This window comes from Leucoraja erinacea, chromosome 30 (genome assembly GCF_028641065.1).
Source record: "Leucoraja erinacea ecotype New England chromosome 30, Leri_hhj_1, whole genome shotgun sequence".
In the NCBI taxonomy this organism is placed as follows: Eukaryota; Metazoa; Chordata; class Chondrichthyes; order Rajiformes; family Rajidae; genus Leucoraja; species Leucoraja erinaceus.
Window position 1 is genome coordinate 20,238,982 of NC_073406.1, and position 24,566 is coordinate 20,263,547.

Sequence of the window (24,566 nt, forward strand, 5' to 3'; positions counted from 1 at the left end):
TCGAGAACTAGTTATTGGACAAGACTGGGCAGGAAGAAATGGGTCTTGGATGAGAAGTTAAGGGGCTTTCTCACGGGGCGACTTGACGCAAGATGTAACCAGAGTGAAGTGGTCGTGGTCTAGCACGATATCACACGATATAACAGGGGTAGATAAAGAGTTCCCACGGGTACTCGGCATTTCTGTTATTTGTGCGAGTGACTTGTCCGTCTCCCGAGCTTTCCCGTTAAATCTTGAATGAACATTGTGAACTGTGAAGTGTTGTTAAATCATCACGTGACACAAATGATGTAACTTTTTTTTTCATACACTATAAATATCGTCCCTTGGTTGAATTGGCTCATTTGGAGACATGCCTGTACTAAGTTTCGAGTACAGGATGGTGGTGTTTTTCATTGATGCACTGTATGCAGCAGCCCTGTTTAAGAGCCTGCCCGCCGCATTTAATGTGGTATTTCTTGTGCTTCTTGGATACCCGAGCACAAGTTTGTAAATACAGATAGCCTTTTTTAAGACAAGCATTACAAGTGAAAATTGCCTGCCCTCATGCATAATTTATTTTATGGCTCTTGGAGACATGATTCCAACTTCAAACACAGAGCGTGTAAAAGCTGTCTGACTTTTTTACTTTGCAGCTGCAGGACACAGACACACTTATAAGAGAAGTTTAAGTTAACTGCAAAAACAGCACTTTTACATCAATAGCAATGTATGTTTTTAAATCATGGATAACATTAAATGGTTTTCCTGTTGATGTACTAATATATCGTTATATATACTCACATGAGCACCGGGTTCGCAGGAGTTCTCACGGTAAACACAAGAGTTATTACGGATATCGCACTGGCCACTACGTCCATATAATGTTTCAATGTTCAACGACAAGTGTACAAGTCACTCTTGGAGAAATTCAAGCTTGCTTGAATTTTCTCCCGAGTCAACAAGTTACACGAGTACCTGCCGTTGGTCCACGAATGCCGTACGGTTATCGTACGAGGTTCCCACGATGTTCAACTCTGGTTACCTCTTGCATCAAGTCGCCCCGTGAGAAAGCCCCATGAGAGTCTGGAGGAATCTGTTTGGAGCCCCAGCTATTTGCAGTTTGACCTTTGGTCCCTTTTTGCCTTGTTTCTAAGGTTGACTAGATGGGATTGAGTACAGAGGTGAAAATTGAGATTTTAAGGGAACACAGCCAATAAATGGTCAGGAGTAATATAATCTGGAAAGAATTGAGTTACCCACTTTGCACAAAACAAAAGCAGTGTTTAGAAGTGCCAAGATTGAGCATTGTGAATGAAGGGTACTTGGGTTTACTTGTAAACAAATGTGCGTGTGCAGCAAGCAATTATTAAGGCAAATGGCATGTTGGCCTCGGACAAAATTTGGGTTTATAATTATAGGTTTGCATTGAGACTACACCTTCAGCTTTGTGCACCATTTTGCCCAAAAAGTGTTGTACTTGCCATGAGAAGTGCAGTGAAGATTCCCTAGACTGGTTTTGGAGATGGCAGTGGGGTGAGATTGTTAAACTAAGTCTGTTTTACCAAGGCTTAAAATGAAGTGACCTCTTTTGAAACGCGTTCGTAGAGGGCTTAACGGAGGCATTACCCTGGCTTGATAAATATCTTGGCTGCCTCTCTCCCAGAGAAGTCTCTATGTTATTGTTGGTTATCTTTTCAATTGTGTTTAATGTTTTTGATTTGCAAGTTCTGTATGAATATTAGCTGTAGAATTGTCTTGCAAACAATATCTGAAGAATGAATGTTGACGTGTCTTTTTAATGTGCTTCTATCATTCAGGAAGTGAAGCTAAATATTTCCGTTTGCCTGATGTTTTTGACTGACTTGAGAATTCGATTTGAGGCTGAGCGAATTGGAAGGCTGGGTAAAAGGAGGTTTGTTTGTTTGGCTCTTTTCCTTTCTGTTCTGAAGTTTAACCATGGGGCAACGAGTTGCTGTTGGACTCAAGACTGTGGATGTGAGAGATCCTTACAGGCCCCTTCGACATGAGCAGCAGGGGCTCGACTATTGTAAGCCAGCTCGGCTGGACATGCTACTGGACATGCCGCCCGTTTCCTGCGAGGTCCAGTTATCGAACTCGTGGAATAATGACGACCGATCACTGAATGTATTTGTTAAAGAAGACGACAAGTTAATATTTCATCGCCATCCAGTGGCGCAGAGCACCGATGGCATACGAGGCAAGGTCGGATACACCAGAGGACTACACGTGTGGGAAATTACTTGGGCAATGAGACAGCGAGGGACACATGCAGTGGTTGGCGTTGCTACAGGAGATTCTCCTTTGCACTCTGTCGGTTACACGGCACTTGTTGGAAGTAATTGTGAATCCTGGGGCTGGGACCTTGGTCGTAACAAACTCTACTATGATGGGAAAAATCAGCCAAGCCAGACCTATCCAGCTTACCTGGAGCCCCATGAGACTTTTATTGTGCCTGATGCATTCCTAGTTGTTTTGGACATGGACGAAGGAACTCTGAGTTATATGGTGGATGGACACTATCTGGGAATAGCATATCGAGGACTTAAAGGGAAAAAGCTTTATCCTATTGTAAGTGCCGTCTGGGGTCACTGTGAAATCCGACTGCGCTACATTAATGGACTTGAACGTAAGTAAGCTAAAACTAATTTGGAGTCGTGGACTAATTTATTACAACCTTTATTTTCAGCTCGTCTAACTTAAGGCAAGTTTAAAATCTGGTCTAATATCTGACTAACTCAAATGTTTTGTCCATTCACAAATACAGGTTATTTAATTAGTGCCGTGGTCACTTTAACCAGTTGAAATACATTGTTTATCTGAAGTTGCAAATTAAGTCAATTTTAAATGGAAATGAAATAATGCTCAATCATATTTCGAGATGACTGGAACGGTTACAGTTCTCCATTTTAGTTGCGTCATTGGGTAGAAACTTGATACCAGGTCTGGTTTGATTCTGTCAAATAAGCAACGATTTTGTTCTAATTATTAACTGGTGCTTTGGTGTGAAAAGTGCTGCTTATTCTGGGAACGTAGAATATGTGACTCTTTGAAATGGCTTTTTCCAGACTACCTCCATGCATGTGCACAGTATTAAATGTTTAATGGTCCAAAACGTGACTTGTATTTGGGGAGGTGGAGTCAGTTTAGATAAATGAGACTTTACGATTTATTGCCACCTCCCATGGGTATTGACGCACACAATGACATGATTCTGTCGGCAGCAACATTCTTCCAATACCTTGCAGAAATAACTTTTGTCACCTGCCGTGAATAATGAATGCAATCAAGGCAAAATCTATAGAGCAAATCTGAAATGAAAGTGGGGACCACCATAGTTGCAACTGCATATTTGTTTTTCATGATCTTTTTGTCAGATGCTGAAGGCTTTTATAGATGAACTAATTTGAACACCTGTCGAGGTGTTCAAGTTGGAACAGATCCTAATGCATACATTGGTAACTTGAATTAATAATATAGCAGTTACATTGCACATTAATGAGCAACTATTTGTCTGGAGTTTAATTAAACAAGCGTGAGTTCAGTCACAAAATCATTCCAGGAATATCCATTGCATCTCCTCTAAAAACATGAGAACATTTGGTCTCCATAGATGAGACAGTTGCTTGGAGTGGAGAAACTTTAAATGGTCGTCAGGCCAGAATTGCTGCTTGGATCATCGGTCTGGAGGAGATTTGTAGTCTGATTTAAGTGTAATGTTGTAGTTGAGGAACCAATGTGGTTCAAGGAAGCTGAAAGTTTTGAGTTGGGTTAGGGGAAAGCCCGTGAGTAGGAAGTAGCAGACTGGTCTGAAATGTAGACTTGTCAAATCTAGCGATTAGATCTAGTCTACAGACTTGGTAATCTAAACTAACGCACCAGCTAGATCGTGTTATATCTCTTCCCTTCTACCCACTATTTCTGATCACTGTATGACCTGGTTCTTGATCTTGTAACTCTTTAATTTTGACTCTAGTATTTCTTCATCTTGCAGAACTTTGTTTACTTTAAATCAGATTCAGATTAAGATTCAATTTTAATTGTCATTGTCAGTGTACAGTACAGAGATACAGCTGTGAAGCCTATTGGAGGATGTTTTACAGCATAAAAAATAGTGGGTTTTTTTCCCTATGCTGTAGAGGGGTGCATAATTGAATTCAATATTAAATATTCTAGAAAAAAAAACAAATTAGCCATTTTGCTCTTATTTGACATTCAGAACTGTGTGGTAAATATAGTCTGCAACCCTACAAGGTAAATAAAACAGCGGAATATTCAGCCTGTGGTTTAGCAAATACTGAGATCTCAGTACAGTAAACAAATGTGTTTGTTATACAAAGGAAATGTAGGATAATATAACGTACCTCCTACTCAACCAGATGTCTTGAGGACCATCTACAAAGGATTAGAAATGGCAAATGATATCTCCTTTGAAGCAATGTAGACACAACATGAATTGTGACTGGACAAAGTTAAAGACTTGGGGTTAGAGGGGTGGGATTTATGAAGAATGCAATTTGAAATGAGGCATATGAATTGGATGTTTGGACTAGCTGGCACTGTAACGGGCAAACCAAATGCTCTTGGACAGTGACAAATGTTGAGGTGAGGTTAAGTTGTGGAAGTGCAAGGGTGCAGTGTGAGACATGCCGATAGAACAAGTGGTTTGTGGATTTGAGCAGCTAATGGGCTACGACAAAAGTGGTGTTGCTAATCTTCTGTAGAAATGACATTCTTGGTGTGGTACATTTTAGTTGGGAGGATAATCGTGGCCAAATAGGAGAATAGGAGACTGTTTCTGAGCAGTTAGGATCAGAGTTGCCAACAGACAGACAGTCACGTGTATTCTGGGGATTGAAACCAATGGTTTGAGACGCTTGGATGATTTTAGTCTGGGAGCAAGTTGTTAATGAAGCAGTCTTGTCAATTTGGAGACTGGGTTGAGACTGATGACACGGCTGGGTGCCATGAATAAGGGATGAGTTCTGAGAAAACTGTTCTAGCTATTGGAAGTGTGCTTACTTCCTCAACTATCATTAAGTTTTTTTTTAAAAAAGTTGTCTGGGCAGTCTTCCACCACAAAATCCATTAATTTCCTTTCGAACATTCTTATGAGTACTTGATGCATAGATTGATCCAGAAACCTGGAACAGTGCAGTTTGTGGATATTCTGTTCCAAAGGTGACTTTCCTTTGGGAATTGACATTAAATATACAGCTCCTCCCCGTGTTATGAATGCCTGACGTGTGCAACCCCGACACACTACTGAACATTTGGATGACCATTGGAATGGATTTACCAACTGTTGTGTGTATCCTTTGCCAACTGGCTTCTCCCGCACTTCTGTCTAGCAAACTGATTATGAGTGGTTCATGGGACAGAACCCTGTCATAACCTGGGGAGTTGTTTTAGGTTTTACTTTATGCCTCTTTAACTAGAGTGTAGGTCCAGATGTCATAGCCTCAGAATTAAAAGACATCCCTTTAGGAAGGAGCCGAGGAGGAATTTCTCTAGTCAAAGGGTGGTGAATCTGTGGAATTTATTGCCACAGAAGGCTGTGGAGGCCAAGTCAGTGGATATTTTTAAAGCAGAGATAAATTTGTTGATTAGTGTGGGTGTCCGGTGTTATGGAGAGAAGGCAAGAGAATGGGGTTAGGAGGGAGCATTGGATCAGCCATGATTGAATGGCAGAGTAGATTTGATGGGCCGAAAAGCCTAATTCTACTCTGTTATGAAAATAAGTCACTCTGGGGTTTTTAATTATCATTCTTTGCCCTTTCATATTTTTTTTTTTTCTGGTAAAATCTTAAAATGTTGCTTTCCCCAAGCAGGTCAGGCAGTGTCTCTGGAGAACATGAAGAAGTGATGTTTAGTGTCGCGACCCTTCTTCAGACTAAGTGTTTCTACTGAGTGCGACCACTAAATCATTAGACTTTATCTTGGTGAATGATTGTCACAGAATGCAAAAGATGTTATCGATGTTGAAACGCTATATGGTCTCATCAACCCTTAAACTTTTGTGGAAAGCTACAACTTTGGAATTAGGAATCATCTCTAGTTCATAAGACTGCTGCCAAGTATTGTCTTGTCATGGCAACTTGTAGTCAGTTATACAGCATGGAAACAAGTCCTTTAACCCAATCTGTCCATGCCAACTAAGATGACCATACAGGCTAGTTTACTTTAGAGATACCGTGTGGAGACCCATGCAGTCACACGGAGAACATACAAACTCCATATAGACAGCATCGGTGGTCAGGGCCGAACCTGGGTCTCTGATGCTGTAAGGCAGCAGCTCTCCTGTTGTGCTGCTGTTTCTCGCCATAACAGGTGAATTCTCGCCCTCTGTGGAATACTCCTTAAACTGAATGTGTTACCATGGTACTATTGAACTGCTTCAGGGTGTAACGACTTACTGGAAATGCGGTTGCTTATGAATGGTTTAGATGGAGAACTTGGTGGATAGACTCAAAAATGCTGGAGCAACTCAGCGGGACAGGTAGCATCTCTGGAGGGAAGGAATCCATAGATGTTACCTGTCCCGCTGAGTTACTCCAGCATTTTGTGTCTACGTTCAATTTAAACCAACATCTACAGTTCTTTCCGACACATTTTGAGAACTTGGTGGATTTGGGCAACTTTTAATCATTCAAGTTGTTCGACGCCACCTTTTTTGGCAAGGAGATGTAGCTGCCCCTGGTTACTTTCAGGGGTCCTTCGCCTTGACTGTTGCTCAGAGGCTAATGGTAAGACTGATGCAATTTGGTTTGAAGACTAACAGGAGGCTATGGATTACATGCTAGTAAATTTAAATTGGCACATCCAACTGCAAGAAAAAGGAGCACAAAAGTGCTGGGGAAAGTCAGTGGGTGCAGCAGCATCTATGGAGTGAAGAACCTGAGGGAGAGCTGAGAAGGGGAGGAGACAGCAAGGGCTACCGGAAATTGAATGAAATGTTTATGCCGCTAGGGTGCAGACTGCCCAAGCGGAATATGAGGTGTTGCTCCTCCAATTTCCGGTGGTGCTCACTCTGGCCATGGAGGAGGCCCAGGACAGAGAGGTTGGATTCGGAAAAGGAGCATGTCCTCAACATGCCAGTCTAAAGTCAGGGTTAATCAAAAATAACTAGTTATGTGAGTTCTGTGTAGAATGGAAGTTTTCACAACAAAAAAAGCCACAGGAAGCCTCCATGGCAGTAAAGCCAATGGGGAACAATGTAAAATTGGGCATGTCCAACATTTTATGCCAACAGCAATGGTGGGAAGCAGAATGACTTGAAGATAAAGAATAGTTAAGTGGTTCGTGCATGGACATGAGGTAATATGAGGATATGATTGATACAGCAACAGATTCATTAATTTTGGGTGAAGGCCTATGCCCAAATCTGAGCACATCCCAATGAAAATAAGTGAGTGTGAAGCATTTGGTCCATGCACTGAACACCAGGTTTTAGTGTATCTCAAGTTATTATGAAGGAACATCTGATTGTAGTTCATTAATCTACCACCAACTTTGCACAAAGATTGGTATTGAAACTTGCTTCAAAATCTTCCCATTCAAATGCTAATGGAAACATGCTGAAATATTCAAGTGCGTTCCATGAGTATTACAGATTATAACGCATGTACTTGCTCTGCTAGATTCAAAGACGTCTATGATCATGTAAATGCACTGAAGAATCAGATGGATGCTGTTTTTAAGAGCTTTGTAAACTAGGTGAAGGTTGTGGTACTTAAAGTGAGCTGTTGACTGATTACAAGGTGATTTGAGCTGTGCAGGATGTTTTCCGCATATTGCAGTTAATACAGCATCTCCACTGTCCTGAGGCATGTCAATATTTAACGCTAAGCAACGAAAGGAAATGGAAGTAACCAAAAGCTACTTTCCAAAATAAATCCTTGGCTGGCAGCTTTTAAAGATGGAGAGAAGTCTTGGTCTAAGGTGGGAGTTTCATCCCACCAGGTAAATGGGTGACGTGCACCGTTTGATGCAGTTGGTGCAAGTGAGTTGGTGTTTTGGTTACCACCTTGCCAAAACTAGCAACGCAGTCATTGTTTAAAAGGAGTCGTTTGAGATTTGGTGAACTATGAAGCTGATTCTCACTGAAGATAGACACAAAATGCTGTAGCAACTCAGCTTATCAGACAGCATCTCTGGAGAAAAAGGATAGGTGATGTTTTGGGTCACGACTCTTCAGACTCCAGTCCACATTTTTCTCCAGTAATGCTGCCTCTCTTACTGCGTTACTTGATCATTTTGTTTATCTTTGGTGGAAACCAGCATCTGCAGTTTCTCCTACACAGATGATTCTCACTGTTGGAGCTGGTGGGTGTCCACCTTGAAATGATGGAAGTAGATTTTAATAATGATAGGGACATGTTTATCCTGAGGTGGCATTTGTACATTGCACATAAATCCTACAAGGCAGTGAAAAAGACTGCAAAAATAAAATAAATTGTATGTGCCCAACCCAATTAGGAAAGGTGACTGTGGTAGTGCTTAGTGTCCTGCTTCTGTAGCCAAATAGGGTTGGGGCTCTGCAGTTCAGTTCCTGACGAAGGTAGTGTGGGATTTTAAGCCCACACTGGAGGATTTGTACCTGATAGAATCGGCAAGAAGATGGCAGGCCTGGATGGGTGTGGATCCTTAATGCATGCTGCTGCCTTGAGGTAGAGCTTCGCAATGCGAGGGTGTCTGATGCTATGACGCACTGGGCCGAGTCAACCACTGCTGTCTCCTGCATTCGTATGTTTAGTTTAGAGATACAGTGTGGAAACAGGCCCACCGGATTAGCGCTGACCAGTGATCCCTCCGTACTAACACTATCCTACACCCACTTGGGACAATTTTTTCTTTTCCAAGCCAATTAACCTACAAACCTGTATGTCTTTAGAGTGTGGGGGGCAACCGAAGATCTTGGAGAAAACTCATGGGGAGAACGTACAAATTCTGTACAGACAGCATCTGTAGTCTGGATCGAACCCGGGTCTCCAGCTCTACATTCGCTGTAAGGCAGCAACTCTACCGCTGCGCCACCATGTCGCTATGTTGGGATTACTGTACCAGGTGATGCCACCAACTCTACAGTGCATCTGTAGCAGTTTGTTTGACTATTCAGCGACATGCTGAATCTAGTTCTTAAAAAGTAGTCACTGACACGCTATCTTCATGATTACATTTTGTGCTGGCCCAAGGACAAATTATCTCATCTATTATTGCCCAGAAAATTGAAACTGTCAGCTCTGCCATCAACTCGCAATGAAAACTGGCACATGGCTCCTGGCTTCACAATTCCTGTCGAGGTGGGAGGATTTTAATTCCCAGCATCTTTATGCAATATCAATTGCGACATCAACTTGGTGCAATTGTGTTGAGACACTTCTGTTGGCAGCCACATTCTTCTGTCTAGACTACGTAGACCAATGTAAATGATAATCAGCTTCCCTGTAAGAAGCACTCCAACTCACAAGTGTTCAGGCTAACCTTTCTGTTTGACTAATCTTAAGTTTTGAAGACGGTAAACATACTGGAACAGTTCTGTGTAGGTGGCATTGACTCAGATTTGATGTGAAATGTTCCCTTATATAGCCTGTGATACACAAAACGCTGGAGTAACTCAGCGGGTGAGACAGCATCTCTGGAGAAAAGGAATGGGGTGTTTTGGGTCGAGACCATTCAGACAGTCAGTGGAAAGGGGAACGAAAGATATAGACGGTGATATAGAGATATGGAACAAATGAATGAAAGATGCCAAAAAAAGTAACAATTTTTTAGTACAGGCGCACAACCTTTTATCCGAAAACCTCCGAAAACCGGCCATTTTTTCCAGGATGTCATCGGCACACCAAAGCTCGCGTTTGGCGCCAAACTTGACCCGAAACGACCCGTGGTCAACCCAGGTCTGTACTACTGTAGCGGCTGCCTCCTCCCCGGAGACCGGGGAGACACTTAAACATCTGTAAATCATTGCTTAAATGTTAGTCAGTTAGTTTGGAGGGCTTTTATGTGAAGGGGGGGTTGAAGGGGTAAACATTAATTCTTAGTCCCCTACCTGGTCGGAGAGGCGGTGAGCGGTCAATGCCTTACCGGGTCGCCGTGCAGTAAGCTCCGCAGCGCTGTGGCCGCCAACTCCCAACTGGGGCTGCGGGCGGCGCCGGTTGTAGCTCCGACCCGGGCAACTCTACCCCTGGCTGCGAGGCGCCCCAAATCCAGCGCCGCCCGCGGCCGGACGCCCCCCACCCCAGCTCCGTAAATGTTGGGAGTCGGCGGCGTCGCAGCGCTGGGATACCAGCGGGGAGCGGGCAATGCCTTACCGGGTCGCCTTCTCCCAACATTCGCGGAGCTGGGGCCGCGGGCGACGCTGGATTTGGAGCGCCTCGCAGCCAGGGGTAGAGTTGCCGGGGTCGGAGCTACAACCGGCGCCGCCCGCAGCCGGACGGAGCCCCCAGCTCCGCGATGCTGGGAGTCGCCGACCAGGTAGGGGACTAAGAATTAAAGTTTCCCCCTTCACCCACCCACCCCACCACCACCTAAAATCCCTCCAAACTAACTGACTAACATTTATGCAATGATTTACAATGATTCCCCAGGGAGGAGGCAGTCACTCCAGACTTTTCAAGCCGCCCGCGCTACCTACCTAATCTACGCTAAAAATCTTCCATTCGGAGGCTTTCGGATAAAAGGTTGTGCACCTGTAGCCTATTGCAATTTATGTGTGTGTGTGTGTATGCATATACGCACACATTCATATCATATACATTCACATTCACATATACATTCAATGGTACATGAACACACTGATCTGTTCTGTATTTATGCCTACAATATTCGGTTGTGATGAAGCAAAGCAAGAATTTCATTGTCCAATCTGGGACCCATGACAATAAACTCTCTATCTCTAGAATCAATGATAAAGGGAACAGGCCTTTATTAGCTGTGGCGTAGGTAAAAACGAGATAGACAATGAGAATTGAGAAATAATCTCATCGGCCTGAGTTTATTAATCCTCTGACCAATTCGTGTTGACTTGTGATTGGATTGTCTTGTTGACTGGAGGTAATAACATCGGAATTAGTGAAAAGTTCAAGGAAATTTCCCAGGCAAGGCATGGAAGGGATAGATTCTATTTAGTACTATGTTTTTGTGCCCCCAGTTGGCAAGTTGCAAATGACATTCTTTTATTTCAGAGTACAAATGAAATGAGTGTTCATTGGATCGGAATTACTCCTCCTACACCAATGGTACCAGCTCAATGTAAAAACAGCAAGAACAATTTGCAGCATTTTCACCAAACGCTTGCACTCTGTCCGCCAAGCCGCGCTGGATCTCCCGGTTGCTTACATTTTAACTCTTTCCCCTTTCCATACTGACCTTTCTGTCCTGGGCTGCCTCCATGGCTGAAGGTGACCAGATTCCTGGCTTTAAGTAGATCTCAAATAAAAGCCAGGCAACTCCCACCTAGCGTGTTGACTGATGCCCGCCACCGGAAGCTGTGTGCCCTCCTGAAGGCAGCGACCCTGGCGGAAAACGTACGTCACCAGCGCGTGACATCTATGAGGACACTCGGAATACATATACCTCCGCAGGGTCCCGAGTGAGAGCAGCCACCTGGGTACGGACGCTAACCAGCGCCTGACCGCCCTCCTCCAACTGGAGAACCAGAACCTCTGCAGTGACCCAATGATTCCTCTCCTGCCAGAAGAAGTTCACCAACCTCCTCTGGATCATAGTGACAAATGAAGAGGATGGGACCAGAGTGGCCAGCTGGCACCACAACATAGAGGCCACCAGCTGGTTTATGACCAATGCTTTCCCCCCCCCCCCCCGTAAGAGAGCACGCCAAGGAGGCCTGCCCAACGCCCTATTTGGGCGAAGACCTTCGCTTCTAGCTCCTGCCCGTTTGCTGGCCAAGCCCCCTCAGTGGGACTTGGGTAGACCCCCAGGTAGAGGAGGTGCGTGGTGCTCCACACATAAGCTGTCATCTCCGGCAGGGAGTCCACCTCCCGCTGATCCACCAAGAGACCAGAATACTTCCCCCAGTTGATCCTGCTGGCACTCGCCCATCCTCCGCAGGTCAGTAGGGTCGGTGAGGCCAACGTGGGACTGCAGACTCTGCCAGGTGATGAAAGAATGGGTCAACTGGGCTTGTGTTCACTAGAATTTAGAAGAATAAGAGGGGTTCTTATAGAAACATAATTCTTAAAGGATTGGACATGCTGGATGCAGGAAAAATGTCCCCGGTGTTGGGCGAGTCCAGAACCAGGGGTCACAGGTTAAGAATAAGGGGTAGGCCATTTAGGACTGAGGTGAGGACTTTTCACCCAGAAAGTTGTGAATCTGTGGAATTCTCTACCACAGAAGGCAGTGGAAGCCAATTCACTGGATGTTTTCAAGCAGGAGTTAGATTTAGCTCTTGAGGCTAAAGGAATCAAGGGAAATGGGGGGAAAAAGCAGGAATGGGCTACTGATTTTAGATCTGCTGTGATAATATTGAATGGAGGTGAAGGGCCGAATGGCCTACTGTTTTTTTCTATGTTTCTAGGCCAAGCAGATGGTCATTGACTGACTAGCTTGGTTTAAGAGGAAAAAGTTTCAAATACTCATAATGTGACTGGCTTCTATGTACAGCTCTCTGTCCTCTCCCCTCTCTCTGTGCACTAGGACTGGATATTTTCACAAGTCTGCTGATATTTTTCCCTCTACGAGGTGACTGGTCATTCTTGAGCCCATTGTGAGAGGACACAGCTCCTTTCTGTGATGAGATCAGCGTCTTGTTTCTGGTGCCAGACGTAAATTGTGACTTGCCTGTGAGCCAGCTGAATGTAAGTGATGTTACTGCCACCGTGGCCCTTGGAGAGTCAGTAAAATGATTCTGCCAAAGATGGAGCAAAATGCTGGACTAACTCAGTGGGACAGGCAGTCTCTGGAGAGAAGGAATGGGTGACCTTTTGGGTTGAGACCCTTCTTCAGACTGATTCTGCCATTTTGGTCCATTCCTTTTCAAAATCCCCCTTGATTTGCTGATAATATTTCTTCTCTAGATTGCAGTAATCAGTAAATTAGTGAAATACTCATTGGCTGAGTCTTTTTCTTCTCCAGTAACTGGTGGTTTTGGCACTTTGTTTTAATCCAAACATTTGAGCACACTTGAAATGGGACATTTAATTTTTAGGCAACAATATCTAAATGTCAAACTTAAGAAGCTAGAAATATGTAACTAATGCTAAAAATAATCAGCAAGTCGGATAGCTTCTGTGAAAAGAGAAAATAGTTTGGGTTAAAGATGTTTAACTATTACTCGGCCTTTCGTGAATGTTTCCTGCATCTTTGTAATCAGTGTTTACCTGTAACATAACATACAGCAGCCTCTACTTCTCCTGTCTGACTTTTAATTGAATATGTAAGAAGGACCTGCAGATGCTGGTTTAAACTAAAGATAGATACAAAAAGCTGAAGTAACACTGGGTCTGGCAGCATCTTTGGAGAAAGGGAAGTGGTGATGTTTTGGGTCGAAAACCTTCTTCAGACTGAGTGTCAGGGGAAAGACAAATGAGTGATGGAGATGGTGACATGAAAAGATGTAGAACAAATGAATGAAAGATGTTTTTTTAAAGAAGTGACAACGATAAAGGAAACAAGTCATTGTTAGCTGTGGGATAGATGAAAATGAGTTACAGACAATGAGACTCAGCAAGACTACTTTGAAGCCAGTACAACAACTTGGGTAGGCTGAGGAATGGGGAGTGAGGGGATGCAAGGGGTTACTTGAACTTAGATTCTTTTTGCACAACTACTCAATTGATTAGAATTTAGTTCCAAACCTAAATCAGCAGTGTTCATCTTAGCTGGAATATCAGTGCTGGTATGCGGAACGTGAACAAGCTAACACACCATTGCCAAGTAGAAATTCAAAACACTGTCTCCATTCACAGCCTGTATGTGCAGTTGTAAACCCAACTTTTTTCAATGTTTGCAAAAATCCTGCCCACGCTCCTCTGGAGCGGAAATGTAGAGTTTTGCAGGCGCGACCGGGGTCGGGTCCACAATGATGGGCTGTGTGTGGCTTTAATATCAAGCGGGGTGAAGTGATGGTCAAATGTTGTATTCAGATCTGAGAGTTCTGGATCTGCTCAAGCAAGTAGCCACTGGTTTGGAGGTGATGGTGGGAGAGGGGGCAGTGGTGGAAGAGATGGGTGGGAAGAACGACAACAGAGGCATCCCTGAAGATTGCCACAAGTTTTCTGCTTGGTAATGGCTGCCAGTGGCATGCCAAAACTATGTTTTAAATTGCAAATACTGAATCTGAAGTAAAACCCAAAGTGCACAATGCAATTGGCAGGTCAGGCCACAATTATTGAAAGAGCAATGGTTAATGTTTTGAATCTGGGACAATGCCAGGCAACAAGATAGTAAGTTTTCAGTAGGAGAGAGGATCGGTGAGCAAAGAGAATCTCCGGGTGAATCTTGATAGAATAATTGCAGCTGTTAATAGCAGCTTGTGTCTAATTGTTGTAAATGGCATGAAATGTGTCCAGGGAGGACGTATGTACAAATAGAATAAGGAAAATCTGACCACGGTGATGAGCAGAAATGATGAATTCTGCTACAGGCCAATTTAGTTTATTGTCACATGTACCGAGGTACAGTGTCAAGCTTTTGTTGCATGCTGACCAGTCAGCCGAAAGAGAATACATGATTACAATCGACAAATGTTGGCATGGAGAGGTGAAATAAATTGGCAGGCACCAGAGGTTCAAGGTGGATGAAGCAAGTGCTGTCTACTCTTGGTCCTGGTTAGCACACAACAAAAATTGTTTGTTGTACCACAGTACATGTGACATGAACCTAAACTATCCACAGATGCTGCCTGAGCCTGCACTTCCTATTTAATTTCTGGTGGCATAATATGTCGAGTGCTTCATTGAAAGTAATTTCTGATCAGAGACCTTGTTTGAACCAACTATGAATGTCTTGGTGCCGGGAGTTTAGTGCAGTATGCATCTAGAATGAGGATGTTGGCAGCATTTGCAATGAAGCCATTTGGCACAAGGTTTTATCTTGCAACATTTCCTGCTTGTGTTTGGGATGCTAGATAACTAACTGGTTATTCATCACTCTCCATTCTTACCCACGTCTGGGTCTTGTGACTAGTTGGACTACTTAAGAATTTTTTTCCAGCAGCTTTAGGCCTATGATGCTGAAAGGAGTTAACTGGATGTTTTAAGTGGTTTCCAATTCCACTCTTCGGTTTGTTTTGGGCATGTTTTTGTTCTTGTAACGACCCCTGATATCCAAATTATGGTGGAATGATAGTTTTGGAGACCACTGGGCCCCACTGGCTTCTATTGCTCTGGTACCATCAGTAGTCAATGTATTTGAATTCAGTAGGTTAGTGCCTAGCACAGTGCAGGAAAAAGCCCTTTGGTCCACAATGTCTTGTGCCAACATGATGCCCCTGTCTTCAATTGATCCAAATTTCTACATTCCCGTGCCTATCTAAAAGTCTTGAATGCCATTATAGATTCGGCCTCACTACCATCCTGACAACTTGTTCCGGGCACCCGTCACCCTCTGGCTTAAAACTGCTGGTGGAACATGGTGGGTCAGGAAGCATCTGCAATGGGCCCTTCATTTGGACTGAGTATAGGGGAAATGGCCAGTCTTGTGGTAAAGGAAAGGGGGCAAGATCTGGCAAGCAATACGTGGTTGAGGAGGTGTGTAGTAAGTTTATTGGGGAGAGCAAGGTGGAGATGGCAACGGAGGTTGGGAAGGGTTTGGTGGGGGTGGAGGGAGGTGGTGTGGGCAGATGGGACAAGTGGGGGGGGGGGGGGGGGGGAAGAGAATTGTGTGGGAATGGGACAATAAGGGATGCTGCCTCTCCTATGGAATTCCACCAGCAGTTTTTCTTTACGCACCATTAGAATCTGGCGTTCAGAAGGTCCAGAGGAGTCTAGATTATTGTTTATTGTGGTAATTTGGTTACCCTGTGGAATTACATCACAGATTGAAATAGGTAATCATGCTACCTATGATGATAGTTGCTGCAAAACCTTGTATAAAATAGTGTCATAAAATCTGGCAATGGGGAAAAGAGGTTAGCGGCTGGACTTTCTGACCCTCGAGGACAAAGTTATTTTAAGTGTTTTTAATAGCTGCATACTCTGCCTCTGCAAGCTAAAATTAAAGCCTATATATTAGCAAGCTAAAATTAAAGCCTATATATTAGGTAGACACAAAATGCTGGAGTAACTCGGCGGGACAGGCAGCATCTCTGGAGAGGAGGGTCTTGACCCGAAACGTCACCCATTCCTTCTCTCCAGAGATGCTGCCTGTCCCGCTGAGTTACTCCAGCATTTTGTGTCTACCTTCGATTTAAACCGGCATCTGTAGTTCTTTCTTACACAGCCTCTATATTAGATTGTTCAAGAATAATGTTGCACAAGTGACAAAAGCGATCAGTTTACAATGGCCATCCACAGTTAAAGTAGCAATGGTGTCTGATTACTGGCAAAGCCTAAATGGAAGCTTTTTAGCCCCTATTCTGCCCAGATGTAAGACTGTCTTGCTTGTCAACTTCCAAAGTAACACGTGGTTCTCTGGTTAACAATCCAATTTGTGTTCTAACAATTTGGCCTTTGTAATGCAAATGTTTCCCAGTTGCTCTCTTACATTATCCAATTGGAATTATGGAAAAAGACAAACTGCTGGAGTAGTCGGCTGGTCTGGCAGCAGCTCGGGAAGACATGAATAGGTGAAGGTTTGGGTCTGGCCGGGCCTTTTAGACCCACGTTATGGAATGGCAGTTTATAGCAGAACTACCTGCAGCTGATTTTCTTTTTAAGTTGAGGCTTTTGGTGTCTAATTTTAAAGCCACGTGGAATAACAGTTTGATTATTGTCTTTCTGCATGAGTTTGTGTCTGAGAATGTTGGTCAGCTTTTGGCCATGTACAATATGGCCCAGAGAGGTGACTGGACATCAGCTGTAGAGCAGTCATTGCCTCCAAGGAGTCCTATTGTCCCATTAGCAGCTGCTCTAAACCAGCAGCTTCATCCTTGGAGGGCAGTTGTAGCTTGATGCCAAATACAGTAGTTTAGAATATGGAATGAAGACTCCTTCCTGCATTTTCTCAGCTTGTGTAAACTCCCTTAACTGTTGAATTTAGTACAAAAATGTACAGAATCTATCACACAAGTATGTCTTGAAATACTCTAGGAATTAATTGGAGGGGTTGTCCTGTATTTACCAGTTCAAACAGGTAGTTATACTGTTCCTGTAATTGTGGTATGCTATCAGTCACTGTGCTCCTGAGCGCTGTATAAACCAGGCTGTGTCAAATGTCAGGACCCATCATGGAGTCTGGAGCTCCTAAGCAACTAGTAGGAACTGCCCTGTTTCTGAGAGTTTTGCAAGTTTTTCGTGCCCCGAGCATTTAGCAATAGTTTGCAGTTTCATTTATTTCCTTTTAACAAATGTTATGCTTTAATTGTAGTATTTGCCAGTGAAATGTTAAGATGTCCATTGGTGGCTTTTCACTCTTGTGCATAATGTACCCACTGTGACTTCCCCAATGCAGGGGGGGTGGGGCGTTTCAGAGTGACTCCAGTAGAGGTGGCACAGCAGTCCCTTGCTTTCAGCGCCGGAGATGTGGGTTTGATCCCAACTGCAGGTGCTGGCTGTTCGGACTTTGTACATTCTCCCTGTGACCATGTCGTGGGTTTTCTACGAGATCGTCTGTTTCCTCCCATGCTCCAAACATGTACAGATTTGTAGGTTATTTGACATGGTATAAACTTAAATTGTCCCTAGTGTGCATAGGATAGTGTTAATGTGTGGAGATCGCGGGTCTGTGCGGACTTGGTGGGCTAAAGGGTTTCCGCGCTGTATCACTAAACTAAGCATGCAATGGCTTTAGTATCGGATATTTTGCATTGAAAGCTTGGGCACTGTGAATATATTACAGATTAAATATAAAGCTTTCCCCTTTCTGTTTTCAGCCGAACCACTGCCATTGATGGACCTCTGTCGGCGTTCAGTGCGAGTCGCTCTCAGCAAGGATCGCTTGAATGAAATCCAGTCTCTACCACTACCAGCATCCCTGAAGAGTTACCTTGCATACCAATGACAGCTGAAGAAAAGGACTGAAACCTCCAGACATGGGCAGTTAACCCATTTATCTTCCATCCATTGTGTGGTGGGCATTATTTTAAAACTCTGGTCTTATTTTCCCCAAAGCCCAGCAACTCTAACATTTTCATCCAGTCATTTTTGGGGGTCCAGAGATATTTTTTTTTACAAGTTGGGAGATTTTTTTTAATCTGTGGAAACCTTTCCATTAACTTTTGAAATAGAATCGGCCAAATCCCCAAAGATACTGTTGTTTTACAGTTTTTGATGGCAGCTTTCTTTTAAAATGATTATAATCTACATTTCAGTTTGTCAGAATAGAGATTTGTTCTAGTTTTTCTGCAGTGTATTGCTACTTCGCAAAAAAAATAATGCTGGGCATAAAATATATTCTTTTAAAAGCTGCTATTGGAGTCTTTAAGGAGAAACATTAGAGTATTTGGTGTAGAGAATGGGTGGGTGGCAGCATTGGGTGTGGGGAAATTTCCATTGGATGTTTGAGTGGAGGGAAAGTTTTTTTGAAGATTTTAGTTGGGTTGAAGTCAGTCCATTGAAAAGACCCGATTTAGTCTATCCAAAGGAAACTTGCCTCTAATACTGAATTCATTACTCTCTCTTATAATAAAAATCTTAACATTAAATTATCCTAACCTAACTTTATGAAGTTGGTCGGGTATCATTGTCGTGTCGTTTTGAGTTGACCCATTGTTGCTGGAGTGCACAAAATGTATCCAAATTGTAAATAAAAGGAATGCTGTTTCTGAATGCCAAAATCCTAATTACAAAGACTTTACTAGCCGTGCTGGTAGAAAATGTATTCCTAATACCTACACTTGCAAGTAACTACATATGTGATTAGTTTTGGGGAGGGGGGGGGATATATCTGCCTGGTCTGAAGGTAACCCAGTGCCTCTTGGTTTTAATGTGCAATATGTCGATAAAATGGTTGTTTTTAAAACTATCATTCAATAAAACTTAAATTCTAAATTGCCTTCTGTTTATTTTGAGAGTTTTAACTTTTTTTGCAACAAAGTTTGGAATTGAATCCTGCAGGTGATTGCTGAAAGATGTCAACAGAAGTCTTGTGGAACATCACAGCTCTTGGATCTATTTTTGTGTGTTGCCAATATATTTAAATGAGCCGCTGCCAAACATTATTGCTTTACTTCTGCATTCTGTTTAGTTTAGGAATGCAGCTTGGAAACAGGCCCTTTGGCCCACCGAGTCCACACAGACCAACAATCACTTGTACACTAGTTTGATCCTGCACACTAGGAACAATTTGCAGAAGCCAATTAACCTAAAAACCTGTACATTTAGTTTAGAGATGCAGTGCGGAAACATTTCAGCCCACCGAGTCCGTGCCAACCAGCGATTCCCTCACACTAACTATCCTACGCACATGGGGGACAATTTACATTTATACCAAGCCAATTAACCTACAGACCTGCGTGTCTTTGGAATGTGGGAGGAGGCCGGAACACCAGGAGAAAACCCACGTGGTCACAGAGAGAACCTGCAAACACTGCACAGACTGCACCCATGGTCAGGAGCGAACCTGCGTCTCTGGCTCCGTAAAGCATCAACTCTACCGCTGCGCCACTGTGCTGCCGTCTAATACTTTGAAGGCACTAATGAGAGTTTGTGCAATTTCCTTATCATGGTTTCAGTTCGGTAACTCTGTGATAAACCTGACCAGGAATGCAACTGACATAGTTTAAAATGAGTATGTGTACAAGGTCAGATGTATCCTGTGGGTTGCCTTGCTGCAAGCTCTGTGGCATCACTTGCAAGGGGAACTGCTGTGTATCCCGAGAAGGGGCAATTCAAAGGGCATAGTATATTACATTTAAACAAGTTTACCAATTGACCTAATTTTAAATTGGTATCAGAGGGCAACCAAAAATAGATTTGCAGGTGAACCATATGGCCTGTGATATTTTTCCATTGGTCTATTTGCTTCTTGACTGAAGCCTCCATTTATTGGGTTAAGAGTGGTGGTTTAAAATGGCTGTATATTTAACAGTCACTAGTCCGTTTTGAAGCTCGTTCAATGCCATAAGTTTTCACAATTTAGTCTAAACAGACGATTAACTGCACCTGCTCACTTCATGATAAAGGCTGCCATCAGTATGAATGCATTTCCTTCTGATTTGGAAGGAATGAGAACAGTTGGCTTTATCACCAATCTCTGTGCAAGCCAGAAAATACAAGCCCATAACTTCCTAGCTTCCTCTGAAGTTTGAGTTTCGCTGAAAGGAGCAGTGTTTTTACAACAGCAAACATTGTTAGCAGATTAGCGATTCTACAAGAAATTCCCAATGTCTGTGGCACACATGGTTGCTGTAACTGCTGAACGAGCTTGAGGAAGTCTGGCTAAGCCTCAAAGCTGCAGCAATCAGTGAAACTCTATCAACTTAACTTAATTGCACCTTGAAGGAAGTTGGACCATTTTTCGTGCATTTTTGATTGCAGCAATTATTGGGATTGTTTAAAGTCTGATTCGGCATCTCTGGGCAAGTGGAAAATGACTTGTTTCTGCTGATGTAGTTACTAATTCTGAAGAAGGGTCTCTAACTGAAACGTCACCGATTCCCTTTTCTCCAGTGATGCTGTCTGACCTTACTCCAGCTTTGTCTAAAATATTTTGATATATGGTTTATGATATGACAAAATATATATTTTGATTTATACTTTGATATATGGTTTGAATCTTGTGTCCACATGGAATATTGTATAATAAACTGAAGAAAAGTATCAGTTCAGTCACCAAGTGTTTGTTAGTGGAAGGAACCACTTTAATCGAGGGCAGCCTGCGCATTACTTCATGAACTCAACAAATCCGTTCAACTGACCTCTATTTTCAATGCTGCGATCCTCTGATTTGAGACAAATCTTGAACCTTTATACGACTAAACCGTCAACCCCACCTGGTTTGCCAGGTGAGGAGGGGGCTGTGGACCCCCAGCAGGACCAAAAATGAGACCTGTCAAAGGGCGGATGAGCTCCTAGCGAGCAAAAGGCCATCCACACTTCAGTGGAAGTTGCGACCACTGGCTTACGTAGCATTGTAAGGAATGCCCGTCAGAAACCGGCACCGCTGCGTCGCTAATGTTTTCAACGATTTAAATAAAAAAATAATAAATCTATTATGCCGTAGATATTGTATACAAATATTTTTAAATCTATTTAGAATTGAAAAGTTTACTAATGCAAATGCTTGACATTAATTTAAAGGTTCGCTTTTGAAATGATGTTATCATCAGATTAGACTACCATTCTATTAATCTCATCGTGTGATGGCCAAATAGATGTGGCAGGTATCGTGTTTGTTGCTTTGTTTCCATCATTCTGTTATCTCTTCCCCCAGCCCATGTCCCAAAGGGACAATAAACTGGACCTTGAAAGGATAACAGTAATGAGGAGCTTTTTCTATGGACGTTAGAGATACAGCGTGGGAACGGGCCCTTTGGCCCACCGATACTGTGCCGACCAGCGATCACCTCATACACTAACACTATCCTGCACACTAGGGATGATTTACAATTTTACTGAAGACAATTTACCCACAAAAACTGTCTTGAGTGTGGGGGAAAGAAGAGCACCCAGAGAAAACCCACGAGGTCATGGAGAACGTACTAACACCATCCAGACACCAGTAGTTGGATTCAAACCCAGGTCTTTGGCGCTGTAAGGCAGCAGCTCTACCTCTGCACCAATATGACATCCTTTGTTGTGCTGCATCAGGGATTTCTGCAGAATACTGTATATATTTGCTGAAGTAATGTACTAGTTTTTTTAAAGCGGGGCCAGTCTTTTACAATGAATCTGTTCGCTGGCATACTTGGGATGTGTGTGTGTGTGTGTGTGTGCAGCACTCGCCCAACCATTCATATTTTGCTGCTGATCTGCGTGTGATTTTCATCTTTTGCTGATTGAATCCAGGCGCTAGTGGAAGATTCTGAGTTTTTATTCTGAGTAAGTTTGGTGTTGCTGCTTCGGTCAGCATTTCACCATTTGTGATGGGGTCCGAGAGTGTATTGACTGCCCATTCCTGAGCACATTTGCAATTCAAAGACTCGAGTCCTGTAGATTATACTCCTCTCCGGTACACCAGTGAGCCAGAGGTTTTTAATGACAGTCCCAATAACTTTGTCACTCGCTGAAGCTTATGATTCCTGTCTTGTGTTAAAACATTTCCCAGTTCTGGTGGGATTTGAACTTACTTCTCTAGACCAGCAGTCCTTGGCACTCAAGACCAGATGCTAACTTAATCACCTATTCCAATCTCTCCAGTTTAGAGACACAGCATAGAAATGGACCCTTCGGCCCACACAGTCCTGTACACCAGTTCTATCCCATACACTGGAGACAATTTATGGAAGCCAATCAACCTGCATGTCTTTGGAATGTGGGAGGAACCCAGATGTACAGGATGAATGTACAAACTTCACAAGGTCTGAATCAAACCCGGCTCTCTGCAGCTGTGAAGCAGCAACTGCACTGCTGGTCCCAACGCGTAATGGGTGAATTCTCACCCTCTGCAGTCTGCTGCTTAAACTGAATGTGCTACCTTTGTACATCTCGAGCTGCTTCAAAGTGTAACAACTTATTGGAAAAGTGGCTGGTTATGAATTAAACTTTCCAGTGGACACGGCTTGAGCAGTAATTGATCAGAATGTGCTTGACAGCTCCTATTTTCTAAAGGATAGGGACTGGGCAGGAGTAAACCATCTTCCATTTATAATCTGTGCTTTCCCCCCTCTTCTCAAATGCTTCTAACTGGGTTTTTTTTTGTCAACACCAGACATGGTCCTTTTTATTAAATGTTTCTATCAGTTGTAAACATCAAAGGACCAGTATTTCTGTCCATTCTTTTCATCATTTGTAAATGTTCTTAACCCCAGCTTGATTGAATTTCATCTTTATCTTTTCACATTCATTGAGTCATGGAATTGTAGGTGTCATGACTTATGAAATAGTGAAAGGCCTGGATAGAGTGGATGTGAGGAGGGTGTTTCCTCTAGTGAGAGAGTCCAGGACAAGAGCCCACAGCCTCGGAATTAAAGTTTGTGCCTTTGGACGGAGATGAGGAGGAAGTTCTTTAGTCAGAAGGTAGTGAATCTGTGGAATTCATTGCCACAGAAGGCTGTGGAGGCCATTAATGGATATACTTTTTAAGGCAGAGATTGATAGATTCGTGATGAGTATGAGTGTCGGGGGTTATGGGGAGAAGGCAGGAAAGTGGGATTGAGAGGGAAGGATAGATCAGCCATGATGGAATGGGGGAGTAGACTTCTGGACCGAATGGCCTAATTCTGCATCACTTATGAACTGGTGACAAGCCCAGCATTTTCCAGAGTATTTTGGAGGTCCCATTTTGAGCATTTGGGCACCCACATGCAACTCGGGCCAACAGTTCTATCAGGTTGGATAAAAGATCACAATCTACTTTCTGGCAGCAACTCGTGCGAATGCTTCTGTCATTGCTGGTTCACTGCTGATGCTTGTGCTACTAATTTAATATCAGAAAAGATATTTTAATGTAGCTATGAATTTCTACTAGTCAGGGTGGCACGGTGGTGCAGAGGTAGAGTTGTTGCCTTGCAGCGCCAGAGACCCGGGTTCGATTCCGACTACGTGTGCGGTCTGTACGGAGTTTATACGTTCTCCCCGTGACAGTGTGAGTTCAAGATCTTAGGTTTACTCCCACACTCAAGACATAGAGGTTTGTAGGTTAATTGATTTGGTATAAGTGTAAATTGTCCCTGGTGTGTAGAGGACTGTTAATGTACGGAGAATGCTGGTCGGTGCGGACTCAATGGGCCGAAGGGCCTGTTTCTGCCCTGTATCTCTAAGCTAAACTAAAATTGTATATTGATCCCTGTGTAATATGATGGGCAGAGTGTAGAGGATAAATAGTAAAGTGAATTTACAGAAACAAGATATCTGGTCTGACATCAAGTAGATTCCTGCTCCCCTCAAAGTTCTGCATTAAAGTGAGCCTCTGGTTGAATAAATATTTAGACTGGCTACAGCTTGGTATTAGTGATGTATGAGGAAACACGCCTGGTTTCTTCACAGTTTCGAAACAAGAAAAAAATAATTGAAGCAAAATATTTGGTTATTTCTCAATGAGGAAAGATGCAAATTACAGTGGAATTGTACTGGTGAGAGGGGGGTGTCTCTTCAAATTGTGAACTCTTGTGAATAGCTTAAATCAGTGTTATTAATCAGTATTTATTTATTTATCCATGCCTCCCAAGTTAAAGCCAAATATAATTAATCCAAGCAGAGGATTCTGTCTGCTAAAGACAGATGGAAAGATTTTGAGAAGGAGTTAGTGTTTGGATCCCTGGGGTGATGGCACAGCCATTTCCTGTCCCTACCGATAAGATGGCCTCCTTGGCAAAGCCGAACAATGGGGCAGTAGCTCCTGAG

The 24,566-nt window shown here is 43.2% G+C and overlaps 1 protein-coding gene across 4 annotated transcripts in view; it reads left to right on the top strand.

Moving 5' to 3' along the window:
* The window catches only part of spsb1 (splA/ryanodine receptor domain and SOCS box containing 1), an 80,638-nt gene extending 61,526 nt beyond the window's left edge, over positions 1 to 19,112 (top strand). For all 4 annotated transcript variants that reach the window (XM_055659621.1, XM_055659618.1, XM_055659619.1 and 1 more), the window contains exons 3-4: positions 1,800 to 2,629; positions 17,996 to 19,112. In XM_055659621.1, coding sequence (XP_055515596.1) covers positions 1,939 to 2,629; positions 17,996 to 18,123 — 819 coding nt within the window. In that variant the 5' untranslated portion in view covers positions 1,800 to 1,938 and the 3' untranslated portion in view covers positions 18,124 to 19,112. The remainder of the gene's footprint in view (positions 1 to 1,799; positions 2,630 to 17,995) is intronic.
* The last annotated feature ends 5,454 nt before the right edge of the window (positions 19,113 to 24,566 follow it).